This window comes from Ustilago hordei, assembly GCF_900519145.1.
Source record: "Ustilago hordei strain Uho2 genome assembly, contig: UHO2_contig_15, whole genome shotgun sequence".
In the NCBI taxonomy this organism is placed as follows: domain Eukaryota; kingdom Fungi; phylum Basidiomycota; class Ustilaginomycetes; order Ustilaginales; family Ustilaginaceae; genus Ustilago; species Ustilago hordei.
Genome location: NW_024545281.1, coordinates 452,066 through 472,074, shown reverse-complemented (window position 1 = coordinate 472,074; position 20,009 = coordinate 452,066). Strand labels below are relative to the sequence as shown.

At 50.0% G+C, this 20,009-nt stretch overlaps 6 protein-coding genes across 6 annotated transcripts; 4 read left to right on the top strand and 2 right to left on the bottom strand.

The window, feature by feature from the left end:
* Positions 1–1,237: 1,237 nt before the first annotated feature.
* On the bottom strand, positions 1,238–4,723 carry UHO2_05817 (uncharacterized protein; the record flags this gene model as incomplete). The annotated part of the gene is made up of 2 exons (XM_041558716.1): positions 1,238–2,986; positions 3,152–4,723. 2 exons carry the CDS (start codon positions 4,721–4,723, stop codon positions 1,238–1,240), a joined length of 3,321 nt encoding a protein of 1,106 aa, XP_041414650.1.
* A 1,970-nt stretch (positions 4,724–6,693) lies between these two features.
* Positions 6,694–7,407, top strand: UHO2_05816 (uncharacterized protein; the record flags this gene model as incomplete). The annotated part of the gene is made up of 1 exon (XM_041558715.1): positions 6,694–7,407. The coding sequence occupies one exon, from the start codon at positions 6,694–6,696 to the stop codon at positions 7,405–7,407; it is 714 nt and encodes a 237-aa protein (XP_041414649.1).
* A 1,759-nt stretch (positions 7,408–9,166) lies between these two features.
* UHO2_05815 (uncharacterized protein) lies at positions 9,167–9,475 on the top strand (the record flags this gene model as incomplete). Its single annotated transcript, XM_041558714.1, has 1 exon — positions 9,167–9,475. The coding sequence occupies one exon, from the start codon at positions 9,167–9,169 to the stop codon at positions 9,473–9,475; it is 309 nt and encodes a 102-aa protein (XP_041414648.1).
* Positions 9,476–12,564: 3,089 nt separating this feature from the next.
* UHO2_05814 (uncharacterized protein) lies at positions 12,565–15,672 on the bottom strand (the record flags this gene model as incomplete). The annotated part of the gene is made up of 5 exons (XM_041558713.1): positions 12,565–13,202; positions 13,251–14,170; positions 14,273–14,714; positions 14,814–15,235; positions 15,296–15,672. 5 exons carry the CDS (start codon positions 15,670–15,672, stop codon positions 12,565–12,567), a joined length of 2,799 nt encoding a protein of 932 aa, XP_041414647.1.
* Positions 15,673–16,304: 632 nt separating this feature from the next.
* On the top strand, positions 16,305–16,901 carry UHO2_05813 (uncharacterized protein; the record flags this gene model as incomplete). Its single annotated transcript, XM_041558712.1, has 1 exon — positions 16,305–16,901. One exon carries the CDS (start codon positions 16,305–16,307, stop codon positions 16,899–16,901), a length of 597 nt encoding a protein of 198 aa, XP_041414646.1.
* A 1,432-nt stretch (positions 16,902–18,333) lies between these two features.
* Positions 18,334–18,855, top strand: UHO2_05812 (uncharacterized protein; the record flags this gene model as incomplete). The annotated part of the gene is made up of 1 exon (XM_041558711.1): positions 18,334–18,855. The coding sequence occupies one exon, from the start codon at positions 18,334–18,336 to the stop codon at positions 18,853–18,855; it is 522 nt and encodes a 173-aa protein (XP_041414645.1).
* Between the last annotated feature and the right edge of the window lie 1,154 nt (positions 18,856–20,009).

The following is a 20,009-nucleotide window of genomic DNA, read 5'->3' as shown; positions in this document are numbered from 1 at the left end:
TGAAACCCAGGTCGGTCTGTCGAGATACTTGGTGACTATCAAACTGTGCGACAGCTATTGTCTCGGTATCAGTGACTATCAAGTTGTGCAGTGACAACAGGTGGTGTTCATTGTATATACTATCGTAGGTTTTGGCTGACCTCTGTGGACACTCCATTCAGGGGTAGCTCGGCACGATCAATATCAATGTTATGATGACACCAAGGTCTGGTGTGAGTGTTGATGATGATGAGGTTGATGGTGTTGGTGATGAGATTGGTGATGTCGATGATAATGAGGTTCATGGTGTTGGTGATAAGGTTGGTGGCGTCAACACGAGTGTCCAGTGTGTTGACTTGATGCTTGAAGTGATCCCCAGACCGCAGTGGACTACTGCCTTCGGTTCTATCTTGATCCGGACTGCTAACCTGCTATGGGCACCTTCGGACGTCAGGTAGTGGTGATACAACACACACACTACGATGAGGAGCAACCTTTGATGGATTGCTGCTATGCTGACTGAAACTAATATATACTTATGCTGAAGTGATAACTAGTTATGGTGAGTAGAGTGGATGAGGATCCACTCGACCTATGATGATGAGAAAGCATGGTTATATACCTCTACTCAGCATCGCCAGCGATGCTGCTCCTGCTCTCTCTCCAGAGAGTACCTTCTTCATCGAGTACTGCTCAGGGGCCTCTCCTGCTTGGCACCCCTGTGCCTCTTGAACTGTGTCAACTCCTTCAACACTGCTCCTCCTCCTCATGACCTGGTGTCAACTCCTTCGACACTGCTCCTCCTCCTCATGACCTGGTGTCGACTCCTTTGACACTGCTCCTTCTCCTTTGATCAGTGACAGTTCCTTTGGCTCTTGTCTCTCGAGCCCCTGAGTGGTAACCATCTGCATACTCCTTGAGCTTGGTCCTCTTCGTGGCTGTGCCTGCTCCTTGAGCTTGGTCCTCCTCGTGGCTGTGCTTGGCCCTCCTTTGCATATGAGTCCATAGGAGTCCATGGTCTCCATGGAGACTGCACTACGACCATGCTCTCTACTGATCTCAACTAGATCTTCGATACCTGTGCTCCTTCCATATGAACCCATGACCCTCCTGCTTCTTGAGCATCCAGGCCCATGACACTACCCCCCTCTTAAGAGCCGAGCTCCGTCGAGGCATGCTCTGGTCTGGTCCATGCTGACTCCTCCTCCTCCTCCTCCTCGACAACATCGCCAACATCATCCTTCCTCCTTCTCTCACGTCATCCTCCTTCCTCTTCCTCTCTCTTCTCCTCCTGTTCTCTCCCCCTTTCTCTACTTTGTCTACTCACTCGTCCCCCCTCCGACACCTCATACTCCTGGATGAGGTCGGGACAGTTGAGGTTCTCTACTGGTTCCCATGAAGCAGCTTCCTCTGAGTACCCTCTCCACAACACCTTGTACTCTGTAGTCCCATTGTGTGAACGCTTGTCGATGAGTGCTTCGACTTCGAAGTTGAGGTCCTCATCTGGAAGTGATGGTATGGTGGGCTGTTCAGCAAGTTGAGGAAGAGAACTTGTTCTTGCTGGCTTGAGCATGGAGACATGGAACACATCATGCACCCTAAGGTTTGCTGGCAATGTGATTCGATAAGCTCGGCGTCCTACCCGTTCCTGAACTGGGTAGGGTCCTGCAAACCGGGTATCTAACTTGGGTGTGGGTCTCCGTGTCTTCCAGTTTCGACGGTTGATATAGACCATATCACCCACCTTAAACTCAATGTCCTTGTGCTTCCTGTTATACTGGTCTACTGATCTCCGTTGTGCCTCTCTGATCTGCTCCTGGAGGTACTTGCAATGCTCCTTTCCATCCATGAGGTACTCGAAGCGACCTGGATCATTGACTCCTAGTTGTTGAGGGATGTCAGGATGAGCTTTGGGGTTCCATCCATAGCATGCAAAGAATGGTGAGACACCAATGCTGTTGTGGACCATGTTGTTGTATACAAAGGCTGCAGTGTCCAGCAGGTCGGCCCAGTCATTCTGCTCATAGTTACAGTACATCCTGAGGTATTGCTCTATGACCTGATTGACTCTCTCTGTCTGACCATCAGTTTGAGGATGGTAAGCTGTACTAAGTGAGTGCTTCACACCCATTTGCTCTGCAAATGCCTTCCATGCTCCTGATATGAACTGCCTGCCTCGGTCCGAGACCATGTGATCTGGATATCCGAAGAGTCTAACCATGTGTCCATATAGCAATACTGCAGTCTGTTTGGCCGTGACTGTCTTATGGGTTGGAGCTAGTATGGCAAACTTGGTCAACCTGTCGACAATGACTAAGATAGAGTCATAAGTCTTGGAGTCATACTTCTTCGATGGTGGTAGTCCTTCAATGAAGTCGAGGGATATGGAGCCCCAGGGCCTGTCTGGTGTTGCTAGTGGCTGTAGCAAACCATATGGACGATGATGAGGAGCTTTGTACCTAGCACATACAGGACAACTTGCTACATAGTCTGCAATCCAAGCTGTCATGTTTGGCCACCAGTAATGTCGTTGAGCTGCCTTGATGGTAGCATCTCTTCCCACATGTCCAGCAGTAATACCATCATGGCATTGGGTCATCACCATGAATCGCAGATGCTCTACAGAGAGAGACTGTCCATCTACCTCTTTGGCACTCCTTGAGTGTCGGTTGTTGGTCTTCCCTGGCATGATCACTTTGGGGATAACCAACCTTCCTCCACTGTACCATAGGTCGTCCCTGACCTCGAAGGGCTTCTTCCTATGTATCTCCTGTAGCTCTTGGTCTAAGGGCTGGAAGATCTTGACCAGGTCTCTGAGACCCTTTGATGCTATGGACTCCATCGAGACCATGGGGGCCACTAGGATTGAGTCATGGTCTGTTGTCTCCTTGAACACTCGAGGAGGCAGTAGTTGCCTCACATTGTGATCCTGCTCTTCACCAGCTGGTTGCATGTCTGTCCTTCTGGTGAGAGCATCGGGCTCACCACCTTTGTCTCCTGGTCGATACTGCAATATGAAGTCGAAGTCTGCTAGTAGTATGGCCCATCGAGCCTGTCAACCTGTGATGCATCTCTGTGACTTGAAGTACTTGAGGGCTTCATGGTCAGTGAGGATGACCAGTTGGCTTGGTAGTCCAGCTAGCATGTGTCGCCACTGAGTAAGGCAGGCAACCACAGCTAGGAGCTCCTTGTCATGGATTTCATAGTTCTTCTCGGCAGAAGGCATCTTCCTAGAGTAGAAGGCCACTGGATGCCATCGTCCTTCATGCTCCTGCTTGAGTACTCCTGCTATAGCAAAGTCACTTGCATCAGTCTCCAACCTTGTTGGAAGGTGGTAGTCGAAGTGCTGAAGCACTCCTGCTGATGTGAAGGCCTGGATGAGCTTGTGGAAGGCCTGTTGGGCCTCCTCTGGTAGCTCGAACTTCTTGAACCGTTCTATAGGCTTTACCAGTGCTGTCAAGGGCTTGGCTATGCGAGCAAAGTGGGCTATGAACCTTCGATAGAAGTTGGCAAAACCCAGGAACCTCTGGATGTCATGGATTGACTCCAGCATTGGCCACTCCTTGACAGTGCGCACCTTTTCTGGGTCCATCTCTATGCCCGTTGGCTTGATGATGTACCCCAGGAACTCGACTGTCTTGGTGTGGAACTCACACTTCGACAGCTTAGCAAAGAGCCTGTTGCTCCTTAAGCGAGTGAGGACCTCAGTGACATGCTTCACATGTGCTTCTTCAGTGTCACTGAAGATCAGGAAGTCATCTAGGTATACTACCACATATATCCCAATGATGTCTCGGAAGATGTCATTGATGAATGACTGGAAGTGAGCCGGAGCATTGGCTAGGCCAAAGGGCATCACTAGGTACTCATAGAGTCCCAACTGAGTGCCAAAAGCTGTCTTCCATTCATCTCCTTTAGCAATCCGGATGAGGTTGTATGCTGCTCTAAGGTCTAGCTTGGTATAGATCCTTGCCTTCCTGAGTAAGAACAGCTGCTCCTCGATGAGGGGCAATGGTGCCCTGTTCTTGACAGTGATCTCGTTGAGACCTCTGTAGTCCACACAGAGTCTGAGACCTCCATCCTTCTTTGGTACGAAGAGCACTGGTGATTGTGCTGGGCTCTTCGATGGTCTTATGAACCCCTTCTTGAGGTTCTCATCCAAGTACCTCCTCAACTCGGACATCTCCTTGGGTCCCTTAAGGTATAGGGGCCCTTGAGGTGGCTTACCTCCTTCTATCAACTTGAGGTGGAGATCATGCTCGGTATGATGGGGCAGCTTATCTGCTTCCACCTCATCAAACACATCTCGCAGGTGTTGGTATGGCTTTGGTATGTCTGCAGCCGTCACCACCTTGTCTACCTCCACCTCCATCTCAACTCCTTTGTCTGTGCCTGTAGGTACAAAACCAAAGGCCGGGAGTGATGATGGTGGCTCCTCCAACAGCATGAATCCTATGGGTCCATCTTCCAGAGCTGCTCGTAGTATGCGCTCTGCTGAGACAAACTCGTTACCATGAAGGGTTGGTCTCCTCATGGTTAGGTCCCCTGCTCTTGCTGCTTCAGGGGGTCTCCTAGGGGGTCGGTCCTGCTCCTGAGTCTTGAACTCCAGCTGGCCCGTATCCCATTGTATGGTGGGTTTGAGCCTCCGTAGCTCAGTGAACCCCAGGATGAGGTCATAGTCCGCAGTGTCGGCCACTGAAGCTTCGACCACACCCAGATTGTGTGTACCAATAGATACCTGCATGCTCGCAGAACTATTGATGGAGAGTTGGTGCCCAGTGACACCATGGATCGATCTTGTTTTTATGGGTTTTGTGGGTATTTGGTACTTACTAATGAAAGAATCTGAGACTATGGACAAACCAGCACCAGTATCAGCTAGTATCTGAGCAGGATGGTCTTGAACCATTCCAGAGAGCTCCAGTACTGCTTTGCCTCCACTGGTAGAGAAACATACTTGACAATCTTGATATATACAGAGTGATGGCGAGGAGGTTTGTAGAGCAATGCATGCCATCAGTGCATCACCCCACTGACGTTTCCCTCGTCATCATCATCATCGTGCTCCTCCTCATGATCGGGGTCCATGGGTGGCTGGTATGAGCTGAGGTCCATGGCCTCGGGGTCACCCATCTCAGTGCTGTCTGTGTGGCCATCTCCTGAGTCGGTGGCCTCCTCGAAGGGGTCTGCTGTGGTGGCCATAACCTTTGGTCCCATGGGTCGAGAGCTAAGAGGGTCTACCCTCCTGCTGGGGCAGTCTCTGGCCCAATGGCCAATACCCTTGCATACATGACAGGTGTTGATACCTGATGGAGCAGGGCTTCCTTGCTTCAAGGGTTGGGTGGGATGATGAGGAAGGGGTCGGTTTAGGTTTTGTATAGTTGCTTGTGTAGTTGCTTGTGATGGTGATCGAGCTGGATAAGGTTGAGTGGGTTGTCGGATGGGGATCGAACTTTGATTTGGCTGAGACCCAGTTCTTAGTGGAGGTGACGTGGCATTTGGGAGTGAGTGTCTAGCCGAGGACTGCTGTAGTAGCATCCTCTGTCGATCGATCTCCTCAACCTCTCAGTACCACTCCCATCTCTTCCCAGGTGGATTCCTCTCGAACTTCTCCTGTATGCTGTGAGTGAGACTTCCTCTGAAGAGATCAATCACTAGCTCGTTGTCATCTAGGTTGACCTGTCCCTCCAAGTCTCTGAACCGCTCTACATGACGTGTGGCAGCACCAGGAGCATCACTTGTGAGTCTGAGAGCCAACAGCTTGTTGTATGCCTCCATCCTAGCATTGTGTGGGTTGAACTGTTCTGACAGTCACTCTGTGAAGTAGTGCCAATCATTGAACAACCTTCCTTCTCTAGCTCTATCAATACAGAGCTTGGAGGTCCACCACTCTCTTGCTGTCCCTTCAAGTTGAGCACCCATGTGGTTGATCATCCTAGACTGCTCATACACCTGGTTGAACTTAAACCATGCTTCAGCTTCTAGAATGAAGATCTCCATGTCTTGGGGATTGAACTTTGGAAAGGGGGTGGCGATGGGCTTTGACCAGTTAAGCTCTGCCATGATGCTGGTGTCCTCCTCGTGGTCCAGGGGGTAAGGGTCCATCCTAGTCCTGCTGTAGGGGTCCAGCTTAGTCTTGACATATCTTGGCCCAGTAGGTGAAGCATACTTCTCATAGTTGATGTCCTCCTGCTCATCCAGGTTGAATGAGACTGATCGTCTTGGTTGTGGAGCTGGAGTAGGAGTATGTGGGTCTCCTATCATAGACTCATCTCCTCCTCCTGCTTGGTCTTCTGAGTGAGAGAGGTCCATTGTCTCCTCCCTGCTCAGTTGAGCCCGTTGTAATCGTTCCTCTCGATGACCCTGTCTGGTAAGCTCTAGCTGTGCTTCCAATAGAGTGAGTAGTCTATCGAGCTTATTGTTGAGGTCTGGGTCCATCATGGTGATCGTGAGGAGCTGCTTGAACGATCCACTCTAATGTCAGGGGTCTCGCGCCTGAAACCCAGGTTGGTCTGTCGAGATACTCAGTGACTATCAAACTGTGCGACAGCTATTGTCTCGGTATCGGTGACTATCAAGTTGTGCAGTGACAGCAGGTGGTGTTCGTTGTATATACTATCGTAGGTTTCGGCAGCACAACAGAAGGAGTATCCAGTGATCATTGGCAAGCTGCTCTGGGTTGCCAACAGCACCCAGCCCGACCTTAGCCTCACCATGAGTGTCCTCGCTAGACACATGCATGAACCATCTCAAGAGCATTATCAGGCAGCACAATGGGTCTTACACTACCTCAAAGGCACAAAGGATGTTGGATTAGTTTACAGGGGAAATATGTTGCAAGAGCCACTGATTGTGCATAGTGATGTGAACTGGGTGAGTGATGCCACCATTCAGAGAAGGAGTACATTGGGGTCAGTGGCGTTAGTGTATGGGAACCCAGTAGCCTGGAAGTCAGCTACACAAAAATGCATATCACTGTCCGCTGTCAAGGCAGAGTTCATTGCAGCCATGGAAGCAACACATGAGGTGCTCTTCCTCAAGCAGCTGCTACGCTTGATTGGCATTGCCACAGGCACCCCAACGGTCTACTCAGACAACACTGGATGCATACAGGTTAGTAAAGACCCAGCACAGCACTGGAAGCTTAAGCACATCAACACCAAGTATCACTTCATCTGTAACAATGATCAAGAGGGAAGGGTGCAAATCAAGTATGTGGACACCACAAGGAATTTGGCAGATGTACTCACCAAGCCAATCAGGAGACAGGCAATACAGCAAGCGAGATCTGGGCTACACCTGCAAATACTGGCAGCAGCATACGAAATGGAGTCCCTGAGCTATGCGATGATGTTAAAGAATGGAGGATATACCTTGAAACAACAGCATAATGAATGGGGTACATATGCTGTTGAGGGGGGGAGTTAAAGTATATAAAAGCTACACAAAGCATAGAGATGGTGAAGGTAGTGCTTATGGCCGAGTAAAAGGCCTGAGCATCTGAGCACAGACCACATGTGTCACAACCTACTCAAGACAAATGCTTTGTTATGTTCCACAGTCGATGCGGCTCTCTGCCGCTCTTCTTTTGTATATATAGACTCCTTCTCTCTCCTCGCTCTCTCTCTCTCCCCACCATCATCATCAATCACACGAAAACTTTAACTATAGGATGGGTCTTTTCCACCTGCCGCCCACCACTTGAATACGCACAACGCACGAAAGTCTAGACAGAAACTCAATTGTTATCTCTAGGGAGAGCAGTCACTTATTGAGTAAACCCACAATCGATGCTCAAAACCATCATGTTAAGCTTAATCCATCCCGATGGCAACAGCCATATGTCAAACAGACATGACATGCATAGTGACATCAGAGAATCTGCCGAATGCAAGGATGAGGTTTGTGGAATCCAACAGACGAGCCGATAGGAGGCCAGTCAAAGGAATTTCCGAGTCGATCCAAGCTACCATCTTGCAGCTCTCACGATTCCCTCTGTTGAAACGATTGGAAGACTTGAATGGTAGGACGCGATTGTATTACGTATGTCGACGGTGAAAGGTATGTACAAACAGATGGATTGTCGACTGAGAACGAGCTAACTGAGTTTGGTGCTTCTTATATGTCTTACCCTGTGGATGATTCAGTAACGTATGGGGGCGAAAGTGTTGGAGGAGCTGCAGATGATAGAGGGGCTACCGGCTCGGGTTAGGCCGGTGATCCGGCAAGGCACCGGCATACCAGCTAATGCACACCCGAGGAGGGAGGAGACTGTCTCCCCTTCATGCTCTGCTCCCTATTGTAGATATATAAGGAGCGATACTTAGTCGCCCGCTGTGTAGATACCTGCATCCATCTGTACTTACGGTTCGTAGTTGTCGCATGCAATCAAAGCCGCTTCCTACCACTCAAGTCCGATCATCCTTACAACAGATTATGAGACCTGGCGGCTACAAGGTGACAGCGGTCATGTGCCTGAAACCTAGACTCTATTGGAAAAGCTGTTTCCGATTGATTTCAGTGAAACCTATCGAGTAAGCTCCTTCTGAACAATTTCAGTGAGATATAACAGAAGACCAACTTCTGATGGGTTTTGACTAACCACTGTGAACACTCCATTCAGAGGTGGCACAGCTCGTTTGATGTTCTAAAGTCCAGATGTTCTTGAAGTATGATATGACCCTGTTGTCATGGGACCGGATGCACAGGAGAACTGGAGTCAGACGAGAAGAGACCATGCGCAGGAATCGTGGGATCGGGCAATTGGCGAGTTACAACAGAGTTCATTGAGATTGATGGGATCGAGGTATTACAACAGAATTCATTGGGATTGGTAGTATTTATTGAAGGGAAGTCGCCTTGCATAGCTATGGTTTGGACAAGCTGGTTTTAGGTCTTCGGACAATGGGAAGGTGGTGTATTGACATAACTATCTACATAAATGACTATGACTATTTATGCTTGCTGGGCACAGGTGAGAAACACTGGTTGAGGAGTGTCAGGGGTCTCGCGCCTGAAACCCAGGTCGGTCTGTCGAGATACTCGGTGACTATCAAACTGTGCAACAGCTATTGTCTCGGTATCGGTGACTATCAAGTTGCGCAGTGACAGCAGGTGGCGTTCATTGGATATACTATCGTAGGTTTCGGCTGACCTCTGTGGACACTCCGTTCAGGGGTAGCTTGGCATGATCAATATCAATGTTATGATGACACCAAGGTCTGGTGTGAGTGTTGATGATGATGAGGTTGATGGTGTTGGTGATGAGATTGGTGATGTCGATGATAATGAGGTTGATGGTGTTGGTGATAAGATTGGTGATGTCGATGATAATGAGGTTGATGGTGTTGGTGATAAGGTTGGTGGCGTCAACACGAGTGTCCAGTGTGTTGACTTGATGCTTGAAGTGATCCCCGGACCACAGTGGACTACTGCCTTCGGTTCTATCTATATCCGGACCGCTAACCTGCTATGGGCGCCTTCGGATGTCAGGTAGTGGTGATACAACACACACACTACGATGAGGAGCAACCTTGATAGATTGCTGCTATGCTGACTGTAACTAATGAGTACTTGTGTTTCTAAAGTATTGACTAGTTGTATGGTGAGTAGAGTGGATGAGGATCCACTCGACCTATGATGATGAGAAAGCATGGTTATATACCTCTACTCAGCATCACCAGCGATGCTGCTCCTGCTCTCTCTCCAGAGAGTACCTTCTTCATCAAGTACTGCTCAGGGGCCTCTCCTGCTTGGCACCCCTGTGCCTCTTGAGCTGTGTCGACTCCTTCGACACTGCTCCTCCTCCTCATGACCTGGTGTCAACTCCTTCGACACTGCTCCTCCTCCTCATGACCTGGTGTCGACTCCTTCGACACTGCTCCTCCTCCTTTGATCAGTGACAGTTCCTTTGGCTCTTGTCTCTCGAGCCCCTGAGTGGTAACCATCTGCATGCTCCTTGAGCTTGGTCCTCTTCGTGGCTGTGCCTGCTCCTTGAGCTTGGTCCTCCTCGTGGCTGTGCTTGGCCCTCCTTTGCATGTGAGTCCATAGGAGTCCATGGTCTCCATGGAGACTGCACTACGACCATGCTCTCTACTGATCTCGACTAGATCTTCGATACCTGTGCTCCTTCCATATGAACCCGTGACCCTCCTGCTTCTTGAGCATCCAGGCCCATGACAAGGAGTCTCGAGCCCCTCAACCCCTATCACAATGCAGGGATGCATCACAAGGAAGTCCATTCCCTTGACCCCTATATCAGCGTCATTGTCAGATGCCACCGATACGAGGTCAGGTTGACCTCCGACACTCCTCCTATTGGCAGCTGGCCTATTTGGTGAGGACACCTAAGTCCTTGCATGACTTGTTGCTCCCTCTTGCGTTAAGGAGTTTAGTGAGCCCATCTGCAATCTGTAATTCACCTGGGATCCATTTAATGATGACGAGGCCTCTTTCGACTGTGTCCTTGACGTTGTCACAGGGCCAGCGGGCCAGCGCAAGAAGGGTGCGCCAAATTGACCAACAGCTTTCATGGTAATGTCATGCAGGATCAGCAGATCAACATATGAAGGGTGTGCCAAGTTGATTGGTGCCAAATCATCAGGGATCAACAGAGCTAATTGGGCTGGTAGCACATATGATTTACGAGATCAACCAAACTCTGGGTTCCAGGTTAATCTCATGAGGATCAATTGGAATCAGCCAGATCAGCATGCCTCAGCAAGTCGGCTGATATGAGCAAGTACCAGGAGATTCAGGAAGGAAGGTACTGGCATGAGAAGGAGAAGCATATGGAGATAACCGCATGTAGGAGTGGGGGACTGAGCTCAGCATCATGCAGATGGTTACTGCTTGAGGGGTGCATGCATATAGCCACACAGGACCAAGCACAGGGGGTGACCACATGACCAAGGGGTTTGGTCACAAGGTCCAACAGGTGGCTAAGGGGATTCACAAGATAAGGACAGGAAGGTGGTTGCCAGTGAAGAGAGAAGGAAACAGTGAACAGATTGGTTAAACAAAGAGGAGGAGCTGTGTTGAAGGGGTCATCACACCTCATCAAGTGGAAAGGGAGCATGAAGGCAAAAGGGCAGTGTTGCATAACCATTACACTGTGCAGATGGTAGGGGTGCAGCATCAATGGGATCAACACCAGCAGGAGAGACAGTGTCAAACAGGGGACAAAGGCCCCTCAAGAGGAATGGGATAGGTGTCGCAGGCGACACCAATTGAACACATAGATACTTTCATTTTGTCATGGGCCTGAATGCTCAAGAAGCAGGAGGGTCACTGGTTCATATGGAAGGAGCACAGGTATCGAAGATCTAGTCGATACCATTAGAGAGCATGGTCATAGTGCAGTCTCCATGGAAACCATGGACTCCTACAGACTCACATGCAAAGGAGGACCGAGCCCATATGTGAGGAGGGCCAGGCACAGCCATGAAGAGGACCAAGCTCAAGGAGCATGCAGATGGTTACCACTCAGGGGCTTGAGAGACAAGAGTCAAAGGAACTGTCACCAGTCAAAGGAGGAGGAGCAGTGTCGAAGGAGTCGACACCAGGTCATGAGGAGGAGGAGCAGTGTCGAAGGAGTTGACACCAGGTCATGAGGAGGAGGAGCAGTGTCGAAGGAGTCGACACAGCTCAAGAGGCACAGGGGTGCCAAGCAGGAGAGGCCCCTGAGCAGTACTCGATGAAGAAGGTACTCTCTGGAGAGAGAGCAGGAGCAGCATCGCTGGTGATGCTGAGTAGAGGTATATAACCATGCTTTCTCATCATCATAGGTCGAGTGGATCCTCTATGACAATTCACATGCGAGAGGGACCAAGCTCAGTGACATGCAGTTGGTTACCACTCAGGGGCCCACAGGACAGGAGTAGAAGAGAACCATTGCCAGTCAAAGGAAGGAGATCTGTGTATAGGACACTGGCAAAAGGGACATGAAGAGGAGGAGCAGTGTCGATGAAGTTGACACAGCTCAGGAAAGACAGGAGGGACAAGGTTCGATATGGAGGAGGGGCCTCCTTGGAGATCCCTGTACAGTACTTGACGAAGAGGGATCTGTCAAGGGTCTCGCGCCCGAAACCCAGGTCGGTCTGTCGAGATACTCGGTGACTATCAAACTGTGTGACAGCTATTGTCTTGGTATCAGTGACTATCAAGTTGCACAGTGACAGCAGGTGGCATTTGTTGGATATACTATTGTAGGTTTCAGCTGACCTCTGTGGACACTCCGTTCAGGGGTAGCTTGGCACAATCAATATCAATACATAGGTTATGTTGACACCAAGGTCTGGTGTGAGTGTTGATGATGATGAGGTTGATGACATTGGTGATAAGGTTGGTGAGTGTTGCTGATAATGAGGTTGATGGTGTTGGTGATAAGGTTGGTGGCGTCAACATGAGTGTCCAGTGTGTTGACTTGATGCTTGAAGTGACCCCCGGACCGCAGTGGACTACTGCCTTTGGTTCTATGCTCTGCATTGGAACCATGGTTGGCTTGGTGCATTTGTCCAGGTGCTTAGCCAGCACTTGGTCAATGTACCCTGACTGACCAATCGTCATGGTGCACATCATATGGTTTCAACTGATTTTGATGCCGAGGAAGTGAGAGACCTTGCCACTATCTTCCATCTTCCATCTCTGACCGATCTGCTTCTTAACCTTTAGGACTGTTTCCAGCCGTGGTGCTATGACTAATGTATCATTGATGTAGATGACCACAATGGCCATATCTTCGCCCCATCCCTTGGTGTAGATGCAGGGAGCACACTCAACCTGGAATAATCCCATGCGTTGCAAAGACCTGTTGAACTCCTGGTTCCATTCTTGCCCAGACTGCTTTAGGCCATACAGGCCCTTGACCACTTTGTATACCTGTCCAGGTGCTACTCCTGATCCCTCCAGTGGTTTCATATAGATCACTTCTTTTAACCTGGAGTTTAAGTAGGCCATTGTGATATCCAGTGCATGCACCTCCCAGTTGTTCTGTACTGCTAGTGCTAGGATAGCTCTGATTGCTCCAAGGGGTGCTACCAGAGAGAAGGTTTCCTGGTAGTCGATTCCCTCTCTCTGTGTGAAGCCCCTTGCCACCAGTTGCGCCTTGTGCTTTATGGGCACACCATCAGCATCGAGCTTTAGCCAAAGCATGACCTTAGAGTCCACGAGTGGTACTCCTGGTGGGTGATTCACCACCTCCCAAGTCCCCATTGCCTCAAGTCCTTCCAGCTCTTTTCATATTGCCTCCTTCCAGAGCTGGGCGTCCTCACCATTCATTGCTTCCCCAAGTGTTGGGTCCAGGTTCAGTACTGCTGTGTTGGTGGCGCCTACTGTGCTATCTACAGCTGGTAGGAGATCCTCCACTATGGCTGGCATGACACCCTCCTCCTCAACCTCTGTGGTCACCACGGGCCAGACTGCCTCCTGTTGGCGATCACTCCATCCTTTGTCCTCATGGAACGTTGCTGAGTTGCTCCATTGAATTGATGCAGGCTGGTCCAGGTTGCAAAACTTCCATGCTTTGTGCTCGTCATCATATCCAATCATGATGGCTGGCTTTGCTCTAGCCCTGTACTTGCCCTGCTGGTCCTTCCGTTGAACATGGACCCATGCCAAGCATCTGAAGACTCGCAGCTGCTGGGCCAGCTTGTGCACAGTGGTTCCATAAAAGACCTTGTGGGGGATGGTCTTGGTGGCTGATGGGGTGAGGTTCATCATGTGTGCTGCTGCTGTGATTGCATATGGCCACAACTCTCTGGGGCAAGCTCGACCAATGAGCATTGAGCACATCTTTTCTTGGACCAATCTGATCGCTCTCTCTGCCCATCCATTCTGGACACTGATCCCTGGGACACTCTTTTGCCACTTGAAACCCTCTTGAGTTTGCCAGTCTTCAGCTCCTAAGCTGCACCACTCTCCTCCATTGTTGCTGTGGAGCATTTTGAGTTTCCTGTCTGTTGCTTGTTCTGTCCTGGTGATCCACCTTCTCAGCACTGGGAGTGCAGCACTCTTAGTGCAGAGTGGTTCCACGTAGATCAGGGAGGAGAAGTCGTCCACAGCAACTAGTGCATAGTGGTAGTTGGCATGGCCCTTAAGATCTGTCATCAAGTCTTTGTGTACTAACTCTAGTGGCGCCTCCACTCTCTTCGACTCTGATTGGCTCATCTGCACTCGGGTCTGTTTTCCTTGACTGCATGCATTGCAGTGCTTTGATTCATGCTCCATTCTCTCATCAGTGCCAAGGTAGTGTGCCTGGATTTGCCTTGTCTTATCTCATCCTGGGTGTCTGAACCTCTCATGCCAGAGGTAGCTATCTTTGTCTTCCTTTGAGTTGTTGTCTTGGTTTCCTGTGTTCTGGTTGTCCTCTGGGACATCATTGATTGTCTCCTCCAGCTCCAAAGCCAGTGCTTGTCCTCGCACGTCGAAGCGGCCTTGTCTCCTGTTCTTCTTGAATTGCACTTGGGTTCCATCGTTCTGCTTTATGGTAGTCCCAAACTCATCAAAGATTACTTGTGCACCATTCTCGATCAAGCCTTGTATGGACAATAAATTAGAATTGAGCTTCGGCACATAGAGCACATCCAATAGCTGGATGGTAGCCTCACTGACCTGAAGGGAGGCATCTCCTATGGCTTTTACCTGAAGCTTTTCATCCCCTGCCATACTGATCTGACTGTCCTTGCTCATCGAGGTGAGCAGCATTCTCTCATCATTTACCATATGATGAGTTGCACCTGAATCAACAAACCAGGTGTTGTATGCTGATTGCTCCCCCCTGTCGATTGCTAGGAAGGTGCACCCGAGTTCCTAGTGACTCACTTCCTGTGCCACACAAGCAGCAGGTTCGCTCATGTTTGGTGCAGGGTGGTTGTTGGTGTTTGTGCAATTACGAGCAATATGATTGGGTCCCCCACATGCATAGCATCTTGGAGGAGCTGAGGGATTATGCAGATTGCGCCTGCCCCTGGGCCCCTGCTCCACCTGACCAGTACCCCCTTGCTCTGCACTTGTAGCAACCCTGGCTGCTCCTCTGATATGACCTGAAATCTCACCATCCTGCTGTTTCTTGGCAAGTGTGTGGTAGGCTTCATCATACTTACAGTCTGGTTTGGCCATCTTGAGTGCATCAATGGAGTTGGCATAGAACCAATCTTGTGCCATGCAACGGTAGAGCATAGATTTCTTTAGGTCCTCATCAAGGCGCTTCCCAAGACATGCAGCATCATTCCAAATGGAGTCAAGCTCCTTGCCTAGCCTGACAACATCGCGATTGTACAGATGTACAGTGTGGATGCAGTCCTGCAGGCCTGCTCACTTCACTGTGTCATTCAATGTTAGTGCCTTCCTAAGCTTAGTGTAAAGCATACTTCCAAGTTGGGCTTCCTCATCCGCACCCCTGACAGTGTATGTGTTGATGCGGCTTTCCGGGCTGTGATCACAGCAAGCATGGATAAGACCTACCAGTGCCTTGTCCAGGTCCTCATCATATCCCTCGCTTCCAGGTGCTATTTCGCCATATAAGATTTCCTTTGCATTATGCACCTGTTGCAGACAGTTGATAAAGGTGGGCTCCCAGGTGTGCCAGTTGTTATCACTAAGTTTCTTTATGTGTGCAATGGCACTCGAGATGTCCTTGGGAATCTTCTCTGCCTCCCCTCTTGGAGCTTGATTGCTAATGCTGATGAGACCCATCGCCTGTACAATTGCCTCCTCTGCTGTCAGCGCCGGGTTTGCCAACTGTAGTATCCTGACCACCTGCATAAGCCAACCCTCCTCCTGACCATTGCCCACAGTTGCGGCTGCTTGATCATCATCTCTCTCCTCCCTTCCTGTCTGTCCTGCTCATGTTGATGGCAGCATTATGCTTATCGTCAGACTATTGATGTTGAATGTCGTGGGTTCGAGCCCCCTATTGGGAGCCAGTTAAAGTTTTCATGTGATTGATGATGATGGTGGGGAGAGAGAGAGAGCAAGGAGAGAGAAGGAGTCTATATATACAAAAGAAGAGCAGCAGAGAGCCGCATCGACTGTGGAACATAACAAAGCATTTGTCTTGAGTAGGTTGTGACACATGTGGTCCATGCTCAGATGCTCAGGCCTTTTACTCGGCCGTAAGCACTACCTTCACCGTCTCTACGCTTTGTGTAGCTTTTATATACTTTAACTCCTATATCAAGTGGGGCACGTTTATGAGCATCGGAACTGCCTAAGCGAGAGAGTTGAATGGCTTGTTTACAGAGTGCAAAATCTTACTCACTGTGAACAGACTCTTATACTGCAGTTGTCCATGTATCTCTCCGATTGACCCTCATAGCTAGGAGAAGATGCTTCTGACCTCGAAAGTAGGATCGCTCCTCAGCATTTTCTCCTTCTTCCTCATAACGTCCGAGATCGTTGAAGGTCAGGGTTATACCACCGCAGGGACATCTGCCGCAAGATCACAGTCCAGTGCCCTCGAACCCTTCCTTGATCAGCTTTTAAAGGATCAGAACCTGGACTCTCGGTCTTCGATTTATGCCATCACCGAATTGACTCAGCAATCGTCCAAGCACCACCTGCTGACACAGTATATCTATCGAAATGGACAAGACTTCAACCCTCAAATTGTCTACCTTGGCACGGATCCCAAAGATCCGTCAGCACATCTAGCCGTTAAGCCGTTTGCCCCAGACTTAGACTTGGCTGATGATATACTGCGGAACGGCAAGTTTCACAGATGGAAAAACAGAGAGGGCCTGCTAGCAATGAGGCTTCGATCGAGAGAAGAGCCAGAGTTTGCAGGAATTATCTGGCTGTCGAAGAGGCAAATGACGAAAGGGATAAAATGGGAAGCCGTACAGACATTCGATCAGCTGCAAAGCGATCTGAGTTTGGGTGTAATTGAAAGGGTCTTGCATCATCTACCCGTGAGGAGAAAGTGAGCGGGTCAGTGCATTGCAACCGGGCTGGGGTCTTACTTCACAGTTGATAGGTATGGCTCTGATGAAAAGCAATCAATTACAACATTATGCTTGACCTTTATATTGTTGGATTGTAACAAACTTGGATGGTAGGACGCGGCTTGATTACGTATGGCGATGGATGGCGACGACAAACGGTATGTACAGATGGATCTGCTTTATTGTTCCAGACGGCCTGTCTGAGCACGCGTCGGAAGAGTTAAAGCATGTGATACCTCGGCATAGAAGCATGCGATCGCTCGGAGCATGCAGCCTTCGCCGAGCCCACATCCAATCACCAACTTCGCTCACTCGGACTTGGTGCAGTGCCCGGGCCGACTGCCGAACCTCAAGACGCCGGTCATCAGGCAGCCGGTGTTTTCCTCCTCCCCTTTAGTTTCTCATTCATGCTCCTGCTCCATCAGCCCCTAGTATCACACACGCATGCGAAGGGCATCGAGGCATATATAAAGACTTGATTCACCATGTACTTAGAAATGATTCCTTATCGCAATCGACACTTGTGATCATTGACTTCGACGCACCTCCGATTGATCTCGACGACGCTGTTCAACTGGAAGCCCTAATGGACCCTTTGATTCTCTCGCATGAATCCTCACTACCTTTTGTTCGTTATCACCACCCTTTGATCACTATCGCTTCCCTTTGATCACTATCGCTTCCCTTTGTATTTAGGAGCGCCCCTCGGGCGCTCAGCAGAACACAGTTAGAACACAGTCAGACATGTAAGGTATATATAGAGGGGGTTCGCAGCCCCCCCCCCCCCTTCACGTCTTAATTCCAAACTTCCCTTCTAACGTACTTGAAGGCCCTAGGAAACAGTCTACAGAAGCGAACGACCAGGTATCGCTTCTTATGTATCTACACTGGAGGAGCAGAGGTCGACGGGGAAACTATGGCGTGGAAACTTCCTTCTCCCTCCTCGGGCATCTCTAAGCCGGTATGCCGGCACCTTACCGGGCGACCGGACTAACTCGAGCCGGTACACTACAGCCTTCTAACATATATACTGAGCAGCGGCGCAAGCTTCGTGTCGGGGAGGGATAAGTACCAGCGCTCGCTTTTGCATTGGCAGCGAATTAACCTACAGCCATAACTAGCGACGTCGTTGTGGCGTCCATTGTTCCAGCCTCCTTGGTCCGTTTGCAAGTACTCACGCCATCGTCTCGATAGAGCGTCCGATTCTCGCTATGGAAGCACTTCATTTTGATCACTTAAGCCGAACATCGGAAATAGAGCGCTTTCGCATTCGCCACGTAGAAACTCCTTGGACGTTTTAGTCCGCAAGGGCAACCCGGCTGGAATCGGTATGATGTATAAAACCTCGCTGTCGTAGGCTTTTACCCGCAGCGCTCGATTGCCTTCGTTGGGCTCACCTTCTCGATCAATCGCCATGGCCACAACATCACTCTTACGCCGCTGTGCACCTTACCTCCTCTCATCTTTGCTCCTCGTTTTGCAGATACTGGCGACTGCTGCCACAATGACTCCGTCTGGGATCCCAGAGAAGCTCTTTCCTGCATCACTCGACCCCTTTGTCAACGAACTAAGCCTGCGTGGCTTCCTCTACACTTCTAGAATCGAGTTGGCATTCGACCTTACGAACATGCAATTCCGAAGTCACCACGCTCTTACCGATCATTTTTTCAAGAACGGTCAAGATTGGAATCCCAGAGTCGTCTACCTCGGAGAACACCCCGCTTTGCCCAGCACTCATATGGCTGCATCGGTGTTCCACCCAAACATACAGCTGACGAATCATCTTGTGCCAAAAAGTGGCTTGATGAAACATAGGAACGGGAAGAACGGAGTGCTTGCTATCAACTTGAGAGCAAATGAAGAGCCTGAGTTTGTGGGGGTGCTGTGGCTGAAGAGCCATCGAGCAGTGAATGTGCTGGAGCGCAGTGGAATGTGATTGAACGAGGTCGAGGAGCAGGTACCGAGCTTGATAGATATTCAGCGAGTCATACATCGTCAACCGGTTCCAGGCCCGTACAGGACCGTGAGGACTGTTGGATCGAGTGACAGACTTGATTGATAGGACGCGGTTTATTATGTGGGAGGGCTATGCCTGTACCGACTTGTATCAGAACTGGTCGTCGAGTTGTCCGATGTTGGTATCAGGCCGAATGCTTCCGTCCATCCGATGATCATATCAGGCCGAAGGCCTCGGAGTGTCCGACGACCATATCAGGGAAAGATAAGGGCCATGAGCCCTATGGCTGAGGTTCTCTTGCACTGCCTCGGCATGTTTCAGACTCATCTTTCGCCTCAGCATGTTACTGAATCATTCACAGGGTAAGACGTATAAAAACACCACGTTCAGTTAGTTTGTTCCCCGTGTTGGAAGGCTAGTGGACTGTGGAAGGACACGGTTGTATTGAGCACTCGACGTTGGTGGGTAAGTACAATAGGATGGATGACAACACAAACAAACTAGCCAACTTCAAGCACTCTATATATACACCTTGACACTGACACAAAGATAGGAAAGAGGTCTGAAGCATGAGGGGCATGAGGGCCCTCAAGGAGAGGTCCGTCCTCTCTGAGGGACTTTTGCCACCCTGAAGAAGAGGAGTATCGACGGAGGCTATCATCTGAAGGAGACTTGTCGACCGCCTCGTCGGATGCGCCGATCTGATCGTCGGAGACCACCCGACGGAGAGCCCGACAAGTCTTATCATCGTGAGAAGAGTTGTCGGCCGTCCTGTCGGGTACGCCGATCACTTCAACGGGGACTACTCGACGGAGGACCCGATGAAGCTTATCATCGTGCGAACCTTCGTCGGCCGTCCCGTGAAAGACCATTCATCGGACTCCCGGTGTGAGTCGATACCCCCTCCTTCACCCCGTTAGCACCCCAATCCATCTGTTTGTACATACCCTTCACCGTCGACATACGTAATACAACCGCGTCCTACCATTCGAGTCTGTCATTCGTGTCAACATATTACGTATGGCGACGAACGGTATGTACAGACAACAAATTAACTAAGTCTGATGCTTCTATACGTATACCCTGTGGACGATACAGTAACTTGTTGGAGCGAAAGAAGAGGCTGAAACACG